Genomic DNA, 19,807 nt, shown 5'->3' with positions numbered 1-19,807 from the left:
AGCCTGAAGGTGACGATCACATTTATAAGCGAAATACCGGACAAGCCTTCCTTCCTTTCTGCCTCACGTCTTAAGACTGAGACAGAGGGACCTCAGAAACAGTATCAAATGGCAGTAGGCGAAAAGCCGAACTTGAGGTCAATATACTTTGTTAATGATGTTAATCCTTCAATGTTCTTAGTTTAAGGGGAATTGTTCAACTTGTTGGACAAATAATGCAAAACAAATTCGCATTTGAAAGTTAGGGTCAGCATTTAACGGAATATTTCAGTCAAAAATATTCATTCATTCATCATCATTTACTTACTCTAGTGTTGTTTCATAAATATTCTTCAGTGGAACACAAAATGAGAAATGTTGAAGAATGTTCTGGGTGCTCTTTACAGTATAATAAAAAGGGAAGTCATATGATAGGTTTGTGTGATGAATAGACTGAAATCTTCTCTCCCGAAGCTCTACAGAAGGAGTACAAAAGTTGCATTGAGAACAAAACTGTCACGTCAAAGTCACACAAAACTATTGTATGGCTTCAGAAGACTTGGAATACAGTGCAAAAATAATTCAGATGACTATTATGATATTTTTATGATACTTTAATGGGTTTTTTTTTTTAAGAAAAAACGCCACTTTTACATTCATTGTATGCAAAAGAGTGGCCAAAATATTATTTAAATGTTCTCTTTCTGAGTTTCACAAAAGAAAGAACTATCCCTGAATGCCACTTACCTGATACTTGGATCTCATAAAAATTATTATACACTTTATTAAGATATCCAATGGACAAGAATACACAACAAAAAACTTCTCAAAACTCACAAGTCCACATCTGAAATAAAAGCTGAAATCCTCTGGTTCCTCTGAGGCTAACCTTGCTGTCAGCTACCATTGCACTCACAGTGCTGCTTTTGTAGAAAGCGGCCACTTGAAAGAAAGATAATTGCCATTGTCTGGAATGTAGCATTGAATGATGAAAAGCAACGCTTTCTCCATATTGTTTGATAATTAGCCCCCCTGTTCAGTGAGAGATTTGCATAGTGGTCACTTGACAAATAAAGGCAGTCCTAGAAGTGACAGTATATAAATGAATTGTTTTGCAGAGAGCAGATGGTGGGTATCACAGGGAGCGGGAGAGATGCAAGCGAGAAAAAGAGAGAGAGAGAAGGAGAAAGAGAGGGAGGGAGGAAAGGGGTATACACCACAAGAAACACACTGCCTACCAGCTGCTACCGTGGAATTGGAATCATACCCACTAATGCAATTAAGTTATTTTCAAAACTTCCACCAGTCAATAAAGAGCATTGTTTGGAAAATCAATAACATTGATTTACATCTTAATTGCTTGATTAATTACATTTTGGTCAGTAAGCATAAAATAAATCCTATTAATACTTTTGTTATTTCACATTAGGGATATTGAAAAAGCCCAAAAATACGTTTTTAGAATAACAGTATGTTTTTCCCGATTAACACTTTTTATTGATTCACACAAGTGACACAGAAAAGCAAAACATATATTCACTGAATCAACATTTAACCCCCATTATTCCCTTTCCCCCTCCCAATCCTCAACCCCACCCTGACCCTCAACAAATATCCCTGTGGTCACACTTGAATATACACACACACACAAAAAAGAAACAAAGCAGTAAATAAGTGCCCAACATAGATGGGAACTCCTTCAATACTGTTTAAAAATCATCCCTCAAGAAGTTGGTTGAGAAAATATCAAGTCAGCTAATTCTACGCAAAGGGTGACTACTTTCAAGATGCTAAAATACAACACAGTTTTGAGTAATTTTGGATTTTGTTTAGTCACAACACAAACACACACACACACACACACACACACACACACACACACACACACACACACACACACACACACACACACACACACACACACACACACATTTAAATCTACACTTCTCTCTCCACTGCCCCTCCCCGAGAGCCCTCCAAAAAGGCCAAATAACTGCCCCATTTTTTATTAAATAAATCTAAGTTGCCTAGCCTTCTACATGACATTTCCTTGAATGCCACTACCCTCCCCATCTCTGTGCACCACTCTTGAAATGAAGGCGCCCCAGCCGACTTCCATCCCTTAAGAATAGTCTGCTGATCATAACACTGGCTAGGACACAATTATTAGATCAGGCTGTTAGATTAGGAATAAAATACCCAAATACCCTGTTATAATGCCCCTGTAAAATATACAAATGCCCTGTTTGGGCCACTGGAAGACACCCAATTGAAATGCCATTACTGGGCAGTATGCTGTCAGATTTAATTAACTCTATATCCTGAGAATTTAGAAGAGGAATGAATAATTCTGTGGAGACAAGGCATTGATCTAGTAGGGTCGGAGACGAATAATAAAATAACATCTGCTTAAAGCAAAAGCTTATGCGCCACACTTCCCGCCATCACACCTGGAAAAATCATCCTCCTTTTTTATCACAGCTGCTAATGGTTCCAGGGCAAGACAGAACCTGCCGGGTGACCCTATCCAGAGTGAAATAATCTGAAATTAATCAATTTGTTTGAACCGCCACAATCAGGTGTCTATAAAGTAACAAAATCCATCCAATATTCCCGAACCCATACATCTCCAAAATATTAAAAAGATAATCCTATTCTACCATATAAAAAGCCTTTTTGAAATCAAGTGAGATGGCAGCGACCAGAGTCAGATCATTTGCCACTGACCACATGATATTGATGAAACGCCTAATGTTATCAGTAGTTTTACAGCCCGAATAAATCCCACCTGATCTATATGTATTAGAGATGTCATAACTTTTCTTAATCGGATAGTCAATATTTTTGACAATATTTTAACATCTAGCTGGATCAGGGAAATTGGATGGTATCTCTTACACTCGCTTGAATATTTATCCTTTTTAAGAATGAGACTGATCCGGGCTTGTGTCATGGTTGTGGAACCTTTCCATTCTTTAATGATTCTGAATAAACTTCTAGCAAATTGGAGCCAGTTCTGTAGCATAAGATCTAAAAATTCAGCGGCAAAGCCGTCTGGCCCCGGAGCCTTGCCTGTAGGCATTACCTTGCCAAGCTCCTCCAAGGTTATCTCAGAATCTAGAGATTTTTTTTGCTCAGCTGACAGTTTAGAAAGTTCAAATGGTTTCACAAAATATCCTCTTCAGTAGACAAAGATGTGGAACTATAAAGATCAAGATATAATTCTTTAAAAGCATTATTAATATCAGTGGCCGAGGTAAATATTTCACCACCAGCAGATTTCACTGAGGCAATGGTAGAAAAAGACTCTTTCTGTTTTATATTATCTAGCCAGATTCTTCCCTGCTTTGTCCCCCGACTAAAAGTATGACTGTCTTGCCCTGAATAGAAAACTCCACCTTCCGCGACAAAATAGCCATTCAGCTAAAAAAAAATTATGACTCTTCCTAATTTATCTTTATACTGTTTGAGACATTTGAATTGTAGATTACTTATCAGCATAAAGACTCCCCTGCTCTTACTCGAGCCAGCACTGTAAAAAAATGCCCACCTCATATCTTTCAAAAATGTTCAGCTTTCTGCAGAGAAAGATGCATTTCTTGAAGAAAAACGATATCATATTTCTTACGCTTAAGAAAAGAACATTCCACATGGAGAGAGACAATCCCCTCATATTAACATTTAAAATTTTGACATATAAGAAAAAAAAGAGATTGTGTGTCCAAAACAAGATTAAAAAGACCACATTCCAACATTAGTGTGACAATCAAAACCAAAAAGTGGCTATGAGCGGTGCCCTGACCCGAGGAACCAATCGACTAGCCGTGAGGGGGTAGAAGTTTCCAGTCCAGACTCGCACTCACGGTGGCCCGGGAAAGCATAGTGGACATCCGCTCGTCAGCAGCGGCGCAATCATCATCCAGTTCTCGGGGTCCGAATGAGACAATGGACTGGCCATGAGGTAAGCCAGTCTTGCATCGGACCCAGGCGGAAGCAAACGAGCATACTGGGGGGTGGGTGGTTCGTGGGGATTTACCTGGCGAAACCGAGCCCGTTGCTCTCCCCAAATCGCCTTCAGCGGCTGAAGTGGTTTTCCCTAGGAAGGGAGGAAGCCACGATCGCAACGTTGCCATGGCTATGTTCTCGCAATGAGAACATAAACCATTCATAAATGCTGCCTCCGTGTGATCGCAGCCCAGACATGCAAGGCAGCGCTTATGACCATCAGAAGCGGAGAGAAAACAGGACGAGTCTTTTTAAAGACTCGTCCTGTTCAGAGGCGGAAAGAAATCTTTAAAAAGACTCGTCCTGAAAAGGATATTCAACGCCTGCTGTGTATTGCTCTATTGTGAATGAAAATACTCTCTTTTAGAGGGGAAAGATACTTCGCTTTTAGAGGTATACACTCTTTTACAGAAGCGCTGTCGAAGTGCCCAGGGGCATGGACTGGATAGAGTGCAGAGAGGGAGAAAGCCGCTGGTAACGCACCGTAGATCCAACAGCAATACTCTGAGTGGAAGAGTAGTGAGACTCAGCTTGCTGCTGCACAACCGTTCAACTCCGAATAAAAAATCTGACTGAAAGATGCACGCCCCTTCCCTTTATACCCGAATGTCCGGGGCAGGACATGCAAATTCTCTCTGCCAATTTCTCATTCGCCTTTTCTCAAGTTCAGAGGTACGTGAGGCTCTCAAGTAAGACCCCTTGTGTCACTACATTCGATACAACGTCGAGTGAGTGAAGGGGAGAAGTGATAACAGAAGGGGAACAGTGATTTTATAATAATAAGTAGTAAATAGAAGTAAATAATAAGTTGGAATAAAAATTAATCTGCCAAGTAAAATAATTCTCTAATCTAACTGTAGGCTGTTTGCAACTTGGTGCAAATAATAAAGAATGTGCCGACACAGGTGTGCATTTAAGTAATGGTTTTGAATGCAGCTCATCCAATCAGAATTCAGAGTTGGAATGGGATGTAAAAATAGCAGTGTACCACTCTTCAAATACTGTCAAATTATAAAAAGCAAAAGGTGGTGCTAGCCATGAATTCCGAATGATGCAACTGCTGTTATGGTGATACTGTTGTCATGACAATGTTGCCACGGCTACCTACCTCACGCAGTGGGGGATCACTGGTCAGACTGTCGAGGCTGATGGAGCCCTCATAGGTCAGGTGGTGAAAGACGTTGAGGGCACGCGCCGCCTCAGGTCCACGTTGCTTGTAGCCAAAAATAAGGTCAATCCACTGATGCAGCTGACACGACACAAACTCGCTTTCCAGGGCCTGTCAAAGAGAGCAGGGCAATTAGAGGTGAAAGGTACACATACACAACATGAACACAAACACATGTGTGCAAAAACAGACACACACACAAAGCTGCAGACACAAACACACATATACAGACAAATATACACTCTGGGCAATGCTTCCTGTTTTAGAAGGCTTGCAATAGTCCGAGACCAATAGAAATATGTCCAAAACATAAATATATCAATAAAGACCTCTCACACACTGAATGGAAAATCTAAGAAGATTTTAAGTGTTTGATTTAAAAATGCTTTATAATGATGCATGAAAAACATCTTTTAATATTGTTTTTTTAATAACAATATGGACACAGATTATTTTGAGGTATCAGAATACAAATATGCAGAACTAATTTCTGAAAATATTGATCATATTAAAAATAACAATGGTAATCGTTATTATTATTTACTATAAGCCAATACATTTATGCAAAGTTGTTTTGCAATCTAAATATTAACCACATTTTTTCATCTTTGTTTGGGCTAAGCTAAAATGCTATGTGTTTCTGACTCCTATATTGCAAACACGTTAGATATCTATATAAAAAGTTTTCTACATTAAATTTACTTTACCTATGAACACCATTGTTTCCTGTTAAATGCACAGTGGTGTAATGTCTTTGGGTGCTATTCTTTAGACACTCACCAAATGCTGTAATTTATTGTTAGATTAGATATTAAAGAACCGAAAACCAATTTATTAGAGAAGTGTGAATATAAGTAGAACACAGTAAAACAACTTTTGTCCCTATGTTAAGCTAAACTAATAAAAAGTTGGACTTTGTTACTTGCAGAAAGCATTCCTCCCATTTAAAAAAAAAAGATAATGGCCAGATATGAGTTCCGATTATCCAATATTATGATGGGGATGAAGTTACCACCTACTATGGGTTTATTGCTTATAATGCTCAACAATGTACAAAATTATTATAGGTATCCAAAACCTTAGAACGATTGTCATATTGAGAAAACAAAGGAAACAAAAGGAAAGAATGAACAAAGAGCACAGCAAACAAATACATATCCCCTTTCTCTCACAAGCTCTCATACTCACAAACACACTCAGGGCCCTGCTGTTGGAATTTACACACTCGCTCTCACATCAGAAATAACAGCTATTACCAACAGAGTAAGCCGTGGTGCGCAGGGGTTGAGTTACCCCCAGGGCATGTCATTACAATCGAAAGTGACACATGCAAAGATGGGAACACTAAGTGAAAGAAAGAGAGGAAGAAATGGCAGGAGGGAAAGGGAGAGAGAGAGAGAGAGAGAGAGAGAGAGAGAGAGAGAGAGAGAGAGAGAGAGAGAGAGGAGCACAAAGACAAGAAGGGAAAGAGGGAATTAAATGAGACAGAGGGAAAAAGAGTGGAGAGAGAGAGAGAGAGAGAGAGAGAGAGAGAAACAGAAAGAAAGGACAAGACCTAAGGACAAAACAGAGCTGTAGACTGTTTAAAAATATATGTGCTACTCAACTAACACGAATACTAAATTGTTGAGCTACGTCATTCCAACAAACCAGTAAATTAAATTAAAAGCATGCCCAAAAATGTAGTTAGTATTTTTGAAAATGGATGTAAACATACCCACAGTTTTAATTAAAGGGATAGTTCACCCAAAAAGAAAATTCTATCATCTTTTACTAACCCTGATGTCGTTCCAAACCTGGAATATTTTCTTTCTTCTGTTGATATATATTTTGCAGAATGTTTCGCATAATTGTTTCTAATGTGTCTTGTGACCAATAGTGTCCATATTTGTAAGTGTAAATGAGATTTGAATGCTTTAAAATTTCAATTTGTTTCTCACACAAACCTATTGTGTGGCTTCAGAAGACTTGTAATGCAGTGGACAAATTATACTGACAGCATAAATGGTGCTTGATTGTTTTTTGGAGATTAACTTTTACACATTTCTCTGTATATGGAAAAGAGTATTCTGGATTTTCTGCAAAATATATTCTTTTATGTGCCAAAGAAAAAGAAAATCACACAGGTTTGGAAAAGTATGGTAAATGATGACTTGAAATTAAAATGTTTGGGGGTACTGTCCCTTTAAAAAACAGAATGGAGAGGTTTTATACACTGTTCATTTTGCCAGCTTATGTTAATTATGAAAATACCATTAAATCCAAACTGGTCCCATAGAATCGTGTTACTATACCTACATTTTGCAGTAAATTCCTGGTCAAATTAACACTAGAGGTGCTCCAACGACCATGATTTATATTCTCTTTCACACAAATCATGAGTAAATCATCAGATTATCAGTTCACAAACACTAACTTCTCAATGCCTGTTCCTCACACAATGCTATCTTATAACATCTAAGCACTTTTACTATACTGCAAGACTTGTGTGGCGAAACAGTTTAACATTTGCATTACATAACCAATTACATTTACAAGCTTGTTTGGCCATGATCAAATTGCACAGTAGCTCAACTGATTGCAGCCCGTGGCTCAGATGGCTGGCGTCTCTGATGTTTCTCTGAGCTTTCCTCATACACCGCCTGGTGTAGATCTCCTGGTGGGAGGGAAGCTCACTGTGCCTGGCTGTTCGCATCACCCATTGCAGGGCTTTGCGCATGCGGGTGGTGCTGTTGCTGTACCAGGCAGTGATGCAGCCAGTCAGGATGCTCTCTACAGTGCTGGTGTAGAACAGTGTGAGGATGTGGTGGTTAATTCCAAACTTCCTCAGCCGTCTCTGAAAAATAGGCGCTGGTGAGCTTTCTTCACAATGGCCTCTGAGTGGACGGACCATGTGAGTTCCTCAGTGATGTGGAGACAGACGAACTTGAAGCTGCTGACCATCTCCACCGGTACTCCATTGATGGTGATGGGGCTGTGTTCTCTGTCTTTTCTCCTGAAGTCCACCACAAGCTCCTTGGTCTTGCTGATGTTGAGGGAGAAGTTGTGCTCCTGGCACCAGTATGTCAATGTGTGCACCTCCTATTTATAAGCTGTTTCATCATTGTCAGTGATCTGTCCTACCACCGTAGTATCATCAGTTAACTTGATGATTGTATTGGAGCTATGTGTTGCCACACGGTCATGTGTAGAGGGAGTACAGGAGTGGGCTGAGAACACAGCCCTGCGGGACTCCAGTGTTGAGGATTAGTGATGCGGAGATGTTGCTACCCATTCTGACTACCTGGCGTCTACCTGACAGGAAGTCCAGGATCCAAAGTTTCACATCAAGCTTGGAGGGCACTATTGTAGCTGTAGTCTACAAACAGCATTCTCACATATGTGTTCCTTTTTTCCAGGTGGGAGAGAGCAGTGTGTAGTGTACGAGTCCCAAAGAGCATGAGAGTTGACATGTAAGCTGAAAGTCTCAAAGGAACTCCACAAAATGACGTGGTTGGTTCAGCAATTCCGTTTTTTATGACACTATCTATTAGGTTTAGGGTAGGAGGATTTGTTGATTTAAAACTCAATATAGAGCATTACCCTCAAAACCTCATCTGTTGGTCATTTGGACAAAGGACATTTCAATTATATGTGTAAGGAGCCACATGTTGCCACAGTAATTTTCATAAGATCGGACTGATCAAATCAGTGCATATTTTGGAAGAGTCTGAGAGTTGTACTTGACAGAGGAACCTTAAACAATGAGACCTGGACAGGTTTGGAAAATATTCCTTTAACAGCAAGCCACTTATATGGATATTTGCATGTGTGTATGAGTGAGTGTGCATGTCTGAATAGCCAAATGTGCTAAACCATGAAAAAACGAGTGGGGCCTGAGGAAAGGTCATTTGCATGACACACATGCACACACAAACACACCAGCACTGTCACTGCAGCTGAAAAGGTCAAGTGTGTTTCCTGCAGTGCATGCATACAGTACATAAACTCACTCCTCAGGCAGAATAGGCCTTAACGCAACACACCTCTAATACATTGTTTTAGCAACATTATGCACTTGTGCCTATACTATACAAAACCAACAGCATTGAACCAGCACACACTCGAACAGTACACTCTCGATTTACACACCATGAAGCATACACAATGCTAATATCTCCATTTTTGTTAGTTTTTATGGGTATATGTGCTACACAGAGCAATTATAATAGGCAGTGAACAATTTCTACCCCACACTAGTCTTCAGGGATTGGTGGAAAAACACACATATCCATGAGGTCCTGTCTGATGAGAGTCAAATCGTGATTGATGAATCCAGCATTAGGGTAACATTATTAAGGACAGTGGCTGGGCCTATCCTTCAATGACAGAGGTAGATTACATTAGTATCGAGCAGTGCACTAAATTACAACCTTCACAATGGAACACTAGCAAACAGAGGCCTGCAGAAGACCAGGATGCAGTAACATATGATCGAATTAATGTGATGTCAGGGTATAGATACAGTAGATTTAAAATATGAGAATTAAGGATTCAGTCCTGGACTAATGGCCGAAACATTCTCACGTGAGTGCAGGCGCTCCTAAGCTTGATTTTGTGTGAATTTGCTAAATTTGTCAGATGCATAACTCCCCACAAGTATGCCACAAGGGGGACTATAGCAGACATTAGTGTGAACTGTCCACTTCTATGGTGAATTTTGCCAACTACTGTCATAGCGTAGCAACAGTTTGAGAGAGAATAAGAGAATATTGCTGAGCAAGAAAGGTAAAGTCAATATATGTATAAAGTTGATATACACTCACTGAGCACTATTTTAGGAACACTATAGTCCCAATAAAGTGCCCAATGTGGTCTTCTGCTGTTGTAGCCCATCTGCCTCAAAGTTCGACATGTTGTGCATTCCGAGATGTTATTCTGCTCACTACAATTGTACAAAGTGGTTATCTAAGTTACTGAACCCTTTCTGTAAGCTCGAACCAGCCTGGCCACCCTTGACCTCTCTCATTAACAAGGCCGCTCACTGTTTTTTTTGGCACCATTCTGAATAAATTCTAGAGACAGTTGTACATAAAAATCCCAGGAGATCAGCAGTTACAGAAATACTCAAACCAGCACATCTGGCACCAACCCACGGTCGAAATCACTAACATCAGAATTTTTCCATGATTTTATGCATTGCACTGCATATATATATATATATGAATTAAATTTATTATTTAATTCAATAAATCTGATTAAATAATTCTAAATATAATATATTATAAATATAATAAATCAGAAAATGTAAATGCCTTACATTATTGTGGCAGGCAAATAAAGCATTGGCAAGACGGTACAAAAATAATTTTTATTCTCTATTCTATATATTGTTTATTTCCATTTCATTACCATATCCATAACATAAGCCTATTATTAGCCTTCATCCACAGAAATCCATTTTGTGATTTAATTCCTCAATCTGTCAGAGATAGATTTATTATAAGGGCTTTTCTAAGGACGTGTCAACGTATATGCATCAGACGGACACTTCTGGAGCGTCGCATCTTGATTGTGTTGTGTCAAATAGTGTTTTTAGAACACTGTCAAGTTAAACGTAGTTTAAAACTTAGAAAAACACGTCTTGAGACCCCTGCATCCTGAATTGCGCTCCATCCAGCAGTGTTTGAATGTGTTTTCATCTTGTGCTATTGCTCGTGTCAAGCCAGCCTGAGTGTGGTTTGTTGTCTTTACAGCTGCACGTTGCCTATACAGCTTGTTTCGCTTACTGCTCCCTGCTGAAATCAGGTGGTACTTAAAGCTTGAATTGATCTGGTGGTAGAAACATTCCTTGGGGACATGATTAATTGTGTTAATTTTTTAAAACATAATTTTTCTAATAATTATTTGCAGTGATTTGACATGTTAAATCGTCAACGCTAATAACAACACATCCAGTTTAATGGAACAGACCCCTTGAATACTAAGGTTTGTTACTGTCACAGTTTTTTTTTCACAGTTTTTCACAGTAACTGTTACATATGTATAAAATTAGAAACATCACCTTTAAGATTAATTGGAGTCTCAAAGTTAAAGGTATCGAGTGCAACTTTTACCATTCTGTTTATCCTGACAAAGTTTTCTGGTTTCTTCGCCCATGCGGGTAGTTCCACGTCACACACAGGCACACCGTCATCCCTGTCTCCCAGACAATAGCCATTACTGTTCACAAACATCTCTGGTAAGTAGTAGAATTCAGGGATCAACTCCTAAGGTCATCAAAAATGGAGAGGAAGAGGAAATGAGAGAGAGAGAGAGAAAAAAACTAAATAAGTTTAATTCAACCCTTAAAATCACATAAATCCAGACTAATATTGTTGCAGGGAACAGGGGAGTTAAAATGCAGATGCAAAAAATACAAGTACTTTAAACATTGCATGTTTTGTAGTCCGTTTCAAGCGAACATAGAAAAAGACCCCTGGAGAGCGGTGCAGGACCATCAGAGAACAACCATCAGAGAACATTTAAAAACACACGGAGAGTGTGGGAATGTGGTGAACGCACAAAGATGGGGGAGGGAAAGAATACAAAATAAACACAAGCGATGACAGTAAATGTAGTTATTTCTATTTGAAGTGAGCCGCTTGATCTGTTGTGGGTAAATGAGGCAGGATTGGTTCAGTTGTGCCTCCATACATTCCCTCGAATCTGTATATAACAGATTTGTATTTGTACATACGTATATACACATATATTTATAAATAGATATTGTGGCAGGGCGGAGGGCGGGGCCGACCGAGGACGGCAGTGCGAGAGAGAGAGAGATTTACGGACAGCTGTCCGACACCTATGTGTGTTTGTCTTTTTGGTAGAGTTTTATATTAAACTATTATTTATATTTTTTCTTCTCTCTCCCGCTGCCGCTACGCGTTGGCCTTTCCCTCTCTTTTAAATATTACTTTGGTTTTTAGGGGGTACTGCACTGTTACAGGGAGTACCCCCTGTGTTTTTAATTATTGTTGTTTCCCTCCCCCTGTCCCCTCCCAGATTTAGGAAGGCGGGGATGACCTGCCGGCAGACGTGGTGGAAGAGCTTTATAGTTAGGCACTATCCACTGCCATTGTATTAAAATGATGGACCAAAAAATTGACTTTTTTGTACCGCATAAGAAAGAAATTCTTACACGTTAGTAATGACATAAGGGTGAGTAAATTCTGACATAATTTAGATTTTTAGGTGAACTCTTAAAATCTTCAACCTATTAGTGGAGGAAAATACAGCCATGTTTTTCCTGTTCTGCTGCTCTGAAGGCACCATAAGCGTCACTCATTTTTGCTTTACATGCCTGTTTTTGCTTTTCTGACCCTGACAGTCTCTTATCCACTGATGCTGCCAGATTCCTAATCCTTCTCCGTTCTCTCTGCCATATCACTGCAAATTACCCATAATTCCCTGTGAGAGATGCCTCTGTACATTGGGGCATGTGCACATGAGGAATGTGACCCACCTCTCAATTTAATCTTACTCAAAAGCTCTTGCCTTTGAAGAAATTTAAAAACTAGTTAAAATAATTTAAGACATCATTCTACCCTCACACATTGACAGGTTGACTGTTTTCCCCCAACACTATTAAAGAGGAAGTCGTTTTGAATTTAAGTTGTCGTTTTACCTTCTTTTGAAATGACGAACTGTTTAACAATGCCCCCTACAACTGAGGGGACACAAGACAGCATACATATGCAATAAAACACATCTCCTTTTTGGTAGTGTTCAGATGGTGTAGTAAGATAAATGTTTAATAATACATTGTAAGTCTCACTTTTATGGCAGTTAAACATCAACATTTAAATCTTTCAGAATATCTCAAATATATCTCACATTAGAGAGCTCTAAAGAGTAGAGATTAAAGGGATTGTTCACTCAAAATAAATGTTATATAATAATTTACTCACCTTTTTGTCATTCCAAACTTGTATGACTTTTAGTCCATGGAACACAAAAGTAGATGTTAACCAGAATAATCAAGCTGCTATGATGAAAGTGGATGGTGACCAGGGGCTGTCAAGCTCTGAAAAAGCACTTTAAAAGCATCTTAGCATCCTTAGACCTGAGCGTGACTGCTGTGTGCATTTTCCATTCCCCTTTTTTATTTGTAACTAGCAGCCCCTAAGAATAGTAAAAAATTTAATAAAATAGTTTTTAGACCAAATCGTTTTCCTAAAAAATGATGTCCACCTATGTGGATAGTGGGACTAAGATGGATTTATTTTTTTAATTGTTTATTACGTTTCCAGGAGTGTTGGTTATTCATGTTTGAGACGTTACAGAGATTACATCAGAAATTTGGGATGGGCAATTTGGTTATTTTGTCTACTCGAGTACTCAGACTAATTAATCGAGTACTTGTCAAGTACTCAAAGGGCAATTACATGTTCATAACTGTATATATAATAAAATGTCTGACAAATGTCTTTGGCTGCTGCATTGCATCTTGTTGTTCCAGTGTATCGTCTATTCATTATTATTAAGAATGTGCACAACGTGCGTCTGTCTGTTATTCCTTCAGGTTACCGTAGTAATCTTAGTAAGTGCGCACCAGTGTTTTTAGTGACTGTCTGAACCGCAGACAGTCACGTCATGCATGATCACTATCGATCATTGTTTTTATGATCGATCATTGCTGCCACGTCCGAGTACCCGAGTCCTTGAGTACTCGTGCCCATAGCTAGTAATGGCCAGCGTCATCCAATCACTGCTAACCATGTTAAAATAAGGTTTTACATGAAAAATGCTGAATCTATGTACTGATTACCATTGTCTCATGTCTGCCAAACATGTTGAATGGTCAAAACATCATCTGCAGTCTGAAACTGAACTTTTGATTATAGGGTATTTTAAGGCAAATGAGCCAATGGTCCACATGCATGATCATTGTTTTTAACAGCGTGTCCTTCGCTATAAATCAATGAAATTGTAAAAATGGCATATCGGATGAAACTTGAGACTCTACTCCTTTGACTCAAACAGGTTTTAATGTAAAAACTTAATGAGTTATCTTACCAAATGAAGTTTTGTTGCCATTTCTCCTAAAGACAAACTCAGCTGAGATCAGCAATGTTTCTTGTTTTTTCTCTCCCAAATTTGGTATGTCCAATTCCCAATGCACTCTAGGTCCTCATGGTGGTGTAGTGACTTGCCTCAATCCAGGTGACGGAGGACGAATCTCAGTTGCCTCCGCATCTGAGACAGTCAATCCGCACAACTTATCATGTGGCTTGTTGAGTGCATTACCGCGGAGACATAGCAAGTGCGGAGGCTTCACGATATTCTCTGCGGCATCCATGTACAACTTGCTTATTTACGATAAGGAAGAGAGCTTTTGCCACAATTTCCTTCCCAGCAAAGGTACGGACAATAACTTACATTGTGTTAGTAGTCAATATAGTAAAAAGTAGGCCTAATTGTAAAATTCCAAGTTGGCAGTAATAGTACTTTGTAAAATGAAGTGGCAATACAGGGGTCGGCATGCCGAGGGATAATCATTAGCACAATACAGTACCTAATACAAAAAAGTTATCTTTTCTTTTCAGCAGTCCACACACGCAATGGCATTTATTTCTGCTATGGTACCGCGATGGCTCTAAAATCCAAGCCTTCCCGTCAGAAAGGATAGTTTAAAATTAGCCTTGGGGGCGACAGTCAAAGCTGGACAGGGCTCCATCCATACTAGTGGATTGGTTTCTAAACTTTGCAGACAGTAACTCTGTCACAAGGAGTTTGCACTCCGAGCGTCATGATCTACGTCCCCAGCCCGCTTTGCTCGTGAGCCAATAATTCCTCTACAGCCTCATAATGGGCTGACAAGTCAATCACACTCAAGACTCAAGGCAGCTTTACACCGTTCAGCCTAATGACACCCTCCTGGAGAGCTGTCACCAGGCGAGACTGCCTCATCCCACTCGTTTAGACAGAGGCCCAGCAACAGATTATTGGGAAAATGTTGATGATTTGAAGGAAAGCTACTCTCCTGCTTTTAGCAGGTGGCTGGTGACTAGCATTTGTGAAGGACTGTTTTGATAAGCTTGAAGCCACATTTTGATACCACAACTCATTTGAGATCACAACTCATTTTTATACTGAAATGGAACATATAACTACACTGTAAAAAAATCTGCCAGCTATGGTTGCCAGAATAATTATGTAAAAAACACAGTAAAAATGTAAACAACTTTACAGAACAACCTGTACATTTTACAGTTTAAAATTGTTGTAATTTACATGACCACACAAACAAAATACAAAGTCTTTTAAATATACAGTAAACATTTTTTAATAAACTTGATAAATCCTTCTGAAACTGTAAAATCAGCTTTTTACATTATAAGGTATTTGTTAATCACCGCAGTAACTACAGAAGGGCACGTGATTACATGAAGTTCATCAATAGTGGCTCTTCCAGGAGAAATGACCAATAAACAGAGACAGTGCTCAGTGTCACTCACACAAACACTAAACAACATCAGGATAAAACATGTGAAATTCAAATATTGCAGTAAACATTAACTGAACTACATCAAATATAACACAGAACACCCCAGTGTACGCAACTGATATTAAAAAATAATATGAAACATAACTATTCCCACATAACTATTCCCATAAAATATAATGAAATGTAATGGTCCCACAGGGAATTCTGGGAAAGCCCAATTAGGTTTTTTACTGTAATTTTAACAATAATTTACTGTAAAAAGTACATATACTGTCTTCTTAAACATAATGTAAATTTTTACCATTAATTATACAGGAAAATCTTACTTTTCACAACTACAACATTTTATTGTAAAAACTGTCTTTTAAAATATATTAAAACATTTTACTGTATATTTTACAGTTAATATTCATTAATCAATTAACATTTTATGTCTGCAGAATTTTTTTTTACAGTATTTTACAGTTAAAATTACAGAAATGTTTTACAGTGTAAAATATCTACAGATCCACCTATAATAGATAAAGATGGAACACATTTATATAAAAATTTAAAAGACAAAGCCTATGCTGAGGCTGTGGTCTGGAGAGAGCAAAAGGCCAGTTACACTCTTAAAAAAAAAAGGTTTTTTTTGCTGCTTGTACAGTTCATTTAATGAACATGAACTAAAGCAAAATAATTCTAGAAAATTTTGTAACAACTTGAGTTCATTGTGTTGTATCCATTTAAATTTGTAAAACGGATGTTTACTTAATCCATTGGAGTTGGAACTACATTAATTATTTTTGTGGTGTAAATGTACAGTATTATTGATGAAACTGGGCAAGGGATTTCCATTTCCCAGCATCCTTTGCATAGTACTCTATAAACTAAATGTTAAAATAAAAATAAAAATAATTATTTTATTTGTTTTTGTGCAACATGTTAATGAAAGGGGATAGTTGTTAATGTTTAATGTTTAGAAGAGTTTCTGTTATATTGGAGTTTTGAGGGTTACAATTATGGTGAAGAGTGGAGCTTGAGCTAACGATTAGGACAGGTCGATTTTGCATATTAAATTGACTGCTCAATTCATTGAGCAATTGCTATGCTAACCATAGCATAGTTACTAAACTACACAGTGTAGTGCTTCCAACCAGCATGTATTTAGCACTGTATGCATTTCACCTTCACTAGTTTGTACATAAAGAAATTAAAAATATATATATATTTGAGTTACATTGACACATCTAATTTTGTTGGGATTACTCAATTCAACTAGGTTCTTTCTACACAAAGTGTTTGTGTTGAGATGACATGAATTGAATGAAGTTCAGCTAGAGAGCTATTTCTTTTTTTTAGTGTATGCTTGATCTGCTCTTCAGGAAATGCAGTTATTTAGCCCTCTACTGCTGCAGGGGAAAATTACAGTGGATACAATGCGGTTTGGAGTGAGATGATGCAGCATAAACCTCTGGAAACAAGCAGCACATTTAAGACCCATTAACACAAAATATAACTAAACTGCACAAAATTATACCATATTTGCCATATTGTTTACTACAGCCAAAAATATAAATAAAGACATTTCAGAATAACAAAATGACAGATCATCAACATTTGATATTTCAGATTATTAGATTATAGATTTAATTTAAAGAAATAGTTCACCCAAAAATGAAAAATTATTATTTGAACTTGATGCAATTATGGACCGTTGTTCCACACTAGGGATGGGCGGATCGATACTAAAGTAGCGATACGTCCGATCGTGATGTGGTATCAAGAATATCAATCCTCACATAAAAATAGTGATTCTGCAGTTGTCGTTTGTTTAAACTAGTGATATTATTATTTAGACAACATGAATATTAATGCATCTCATAAGCTTCGAAGTGGAAAAGAAAATAATGATATTAGCGAATTGTTGCATGGCACCGGGACTATTTTTTCTTCCGCTCTTCTTGACGTGCAGAAATGCTGAAATACACTAGCAGTCAGACAGTGCACACCCTTTCAGTCATAGCGCTCGTTCAAAGAGGGAACAGTGCTTTCCTAAAAGTAACTTGGTTTTAGTAATAGTAGCCATATAATAATATCTATGGTTAATTTTGGTGTTTTATTTGTTGGTAAACAAAGCAGCCTAACAATTTTCTTCTTAGGCCTATGAATAAATAAAAAATGTATAATTTAAGTTACTAATTTTATCCAAAGAATTCGTAAAAATTACATTTATTAGAGGTATCAGTATTGGTAACGATATCGGCGATATTGGCCTAAAAGTACTTGGTATCGGATCGAAAAGAAAATATGTGGTATCGCCCATTTTAAGTTCCCTTGAGTACATGCATTTTTTTAATAATATAAACATGGATGTAATGAGTACCACCTGAGTCTTCTCCTCCCATCTACCAGTGATGCTTGATTCAACTTCCTGTGTCCACTACCTGTGCAGATATCAACAGCGCTACTGGGTTGTAGGTTGCCAGGTTGAGGTCACAAATGGGTTGAAATTTGTATGATGTGTCGATTGTGTGAGTAGGATGCGTTTCATACAAGATATGGCAACTGGACAACCTTGGAATAATATATTGATATGATTATTCATATAACGAGGTTTGGGCAATACAAATTACGTGAGCTTCCCGGGAGAATTAACAAAATAGGAGGGGGGCGGGAGTGTTGACAGGTATGATGGTAACTGATGCTAACATTCAGCCTAACATCTCCTTTTGTGCTCCACAGAGGAAATATGCTTTTAGAACAACATGAGAGTGAGAAAATGATGACAGAATAATCTTTTTTTGTTTTTACTGAATTATCACTTTAACAGCTTTTCTTGCATTCTCTTTCGTACAAAAATTTGGATTTAGCGTAAATAGGCTTTAATAAGACTAAATCACCACGTGTCCTTACCAATGACTCATTCTCCAGCAATTTTGTATGAGAGAACCTGTGTATTCTAAGTGCCTATGTGCTTTTGTGTGTATGCATATGTTATAATATGCATACTGTAAGTAATTTCATACTAAGTATCTCATACAAAAGAAAACATCTTACATGTGTTGATGCTCAGAATTGTGTCAACTCTATTCCATTAGCTGACAATTCATTCAAATAGAAAGTGGTGTAAAATGCCTGTAATGCCTTATAAAGTTAATGCAAAACTAAATATTTTATCATTTAAATCTGCTGCTCATACGTAATAAAAATCAACTCTTGCTCCACAAGCAAACACTGCAAAATCCCTATTTTCTGTCCTAACAGATTAGTGACCATTTAAGGTGTTTAACATGGATCCATGTAGACAGAGGAGTTGTTCAGATAGGCCTGTATTTGTTAACATATCTAGCGTTTTTCTGTATTTGTGCATATCGCCTGCACCTCGTGTTATTGGATGATGTTCCCCGGCCTGAGGTAGTAAAAAGCCCTGCCTTTACATAAAAGACTACATTTTAAATAGCTTTTGTCATTAATGCTTTATTAATTGCCCGGGGCGAAGCTAACCCGTCATGAAGTGTGCTGGAAAAGTATGACACTTTTAGGTCAGCTCGAGCATGCTTGCTGAGTTGCAGAGCAGGGCTTAAATGGAACGAAGGCAATGGGGAACAACCATTATAGTGATGAAGAGATGCTGCTTTGAAATATGTGCATGTTGAACAATATATCACTTAACTGTATACAAAGAAAAATGTTCATTTCAGAACTGCTGCTCATGTGAAGCTACAGGAACTGATGGTGCAAACTAGAATAATGGGTGTTTCAATTACTGGCAATTGTATGTTCCAGAGGTTGATTTTTTATTAAAAATAACAGATTTCATATTAAACTGTCTTGGAAAATGTTTACAATACCATCATCATTTATTTTTGCTATGAAAATGTTATTTTATGTATAGATTTGATTGTTTAACCATATTTCTTTTTTACATGCAAACTGTAAGCAATTACATACTAAGTATTTTATACAAAAGAAAACATCTTAAACACTTTTGATGCTCAGTTTGGTGCCTTCAGCTCTATTAATTTTGTTTACATTATATTCAAATACTGTAGGGAGAAAGGATGTGCTAAATGCCTGTTATGTCTTTAAAAGTAATACAAAACAATGCATTTTGTGATAAAAAAAAATAATGCTGTTCATACAGTACATAATACATAATTAAAAACTCTTTACTGGAAAAACCCTTTTAGATGTTATTGTTT

At 37.8% G+C, this 19,807-nt stretch overlaps 1 protein-coding gene across 4 annotated transcripts in view; it reads right to left on the bottom strand.

Moving 5' to 3' along the window:
* Positions 1-19,807, bottom strand: part of LOC127629781 (neurobeachin-like) — a 351,376-nt gene that overhangs the window by 21,800 nt on the left and 309,769 nt on the right. For all 4 annotated transcript variants that reach the window (XM_052107020.1, XM_052107021.1, XM_052107023.1 and 1 more), the window contains 2 exons: positions 11,248-11,400; positions 5,093-5,263 (listed from right to left, as the gene is read on the bottom strand). In XM_052107020.1, the coding sequence (XP_051962980.1) occupies positions 5,093-5,263; positions 11,248-11,400 (324 nt within the window). The remainder of the gene's footprint in view (positions 1-5,092; positions 5,264-11,247; positions 11,401-19,807) is intronic.

The sequence above is a fragment of the Xyrauchen texanus genome, chromosome 36, assembly GCF_025860055.1.
Source record: "Xyrauchen texanus isolate HMW12.3.18 chromosome 36, RBS_HiC_50CHRs, whole genome shotgun sequence".
Taxonomy (NCBI): Eukaryota; Metazoa; Chordata; class Actinopteri; order Cypriniformes; family Catostomidae; genus Xyrauchen; species Xyrauchen texanus.
This window is presented reverse-complemented; position numbering and strand designations above follow the sequence as displayed.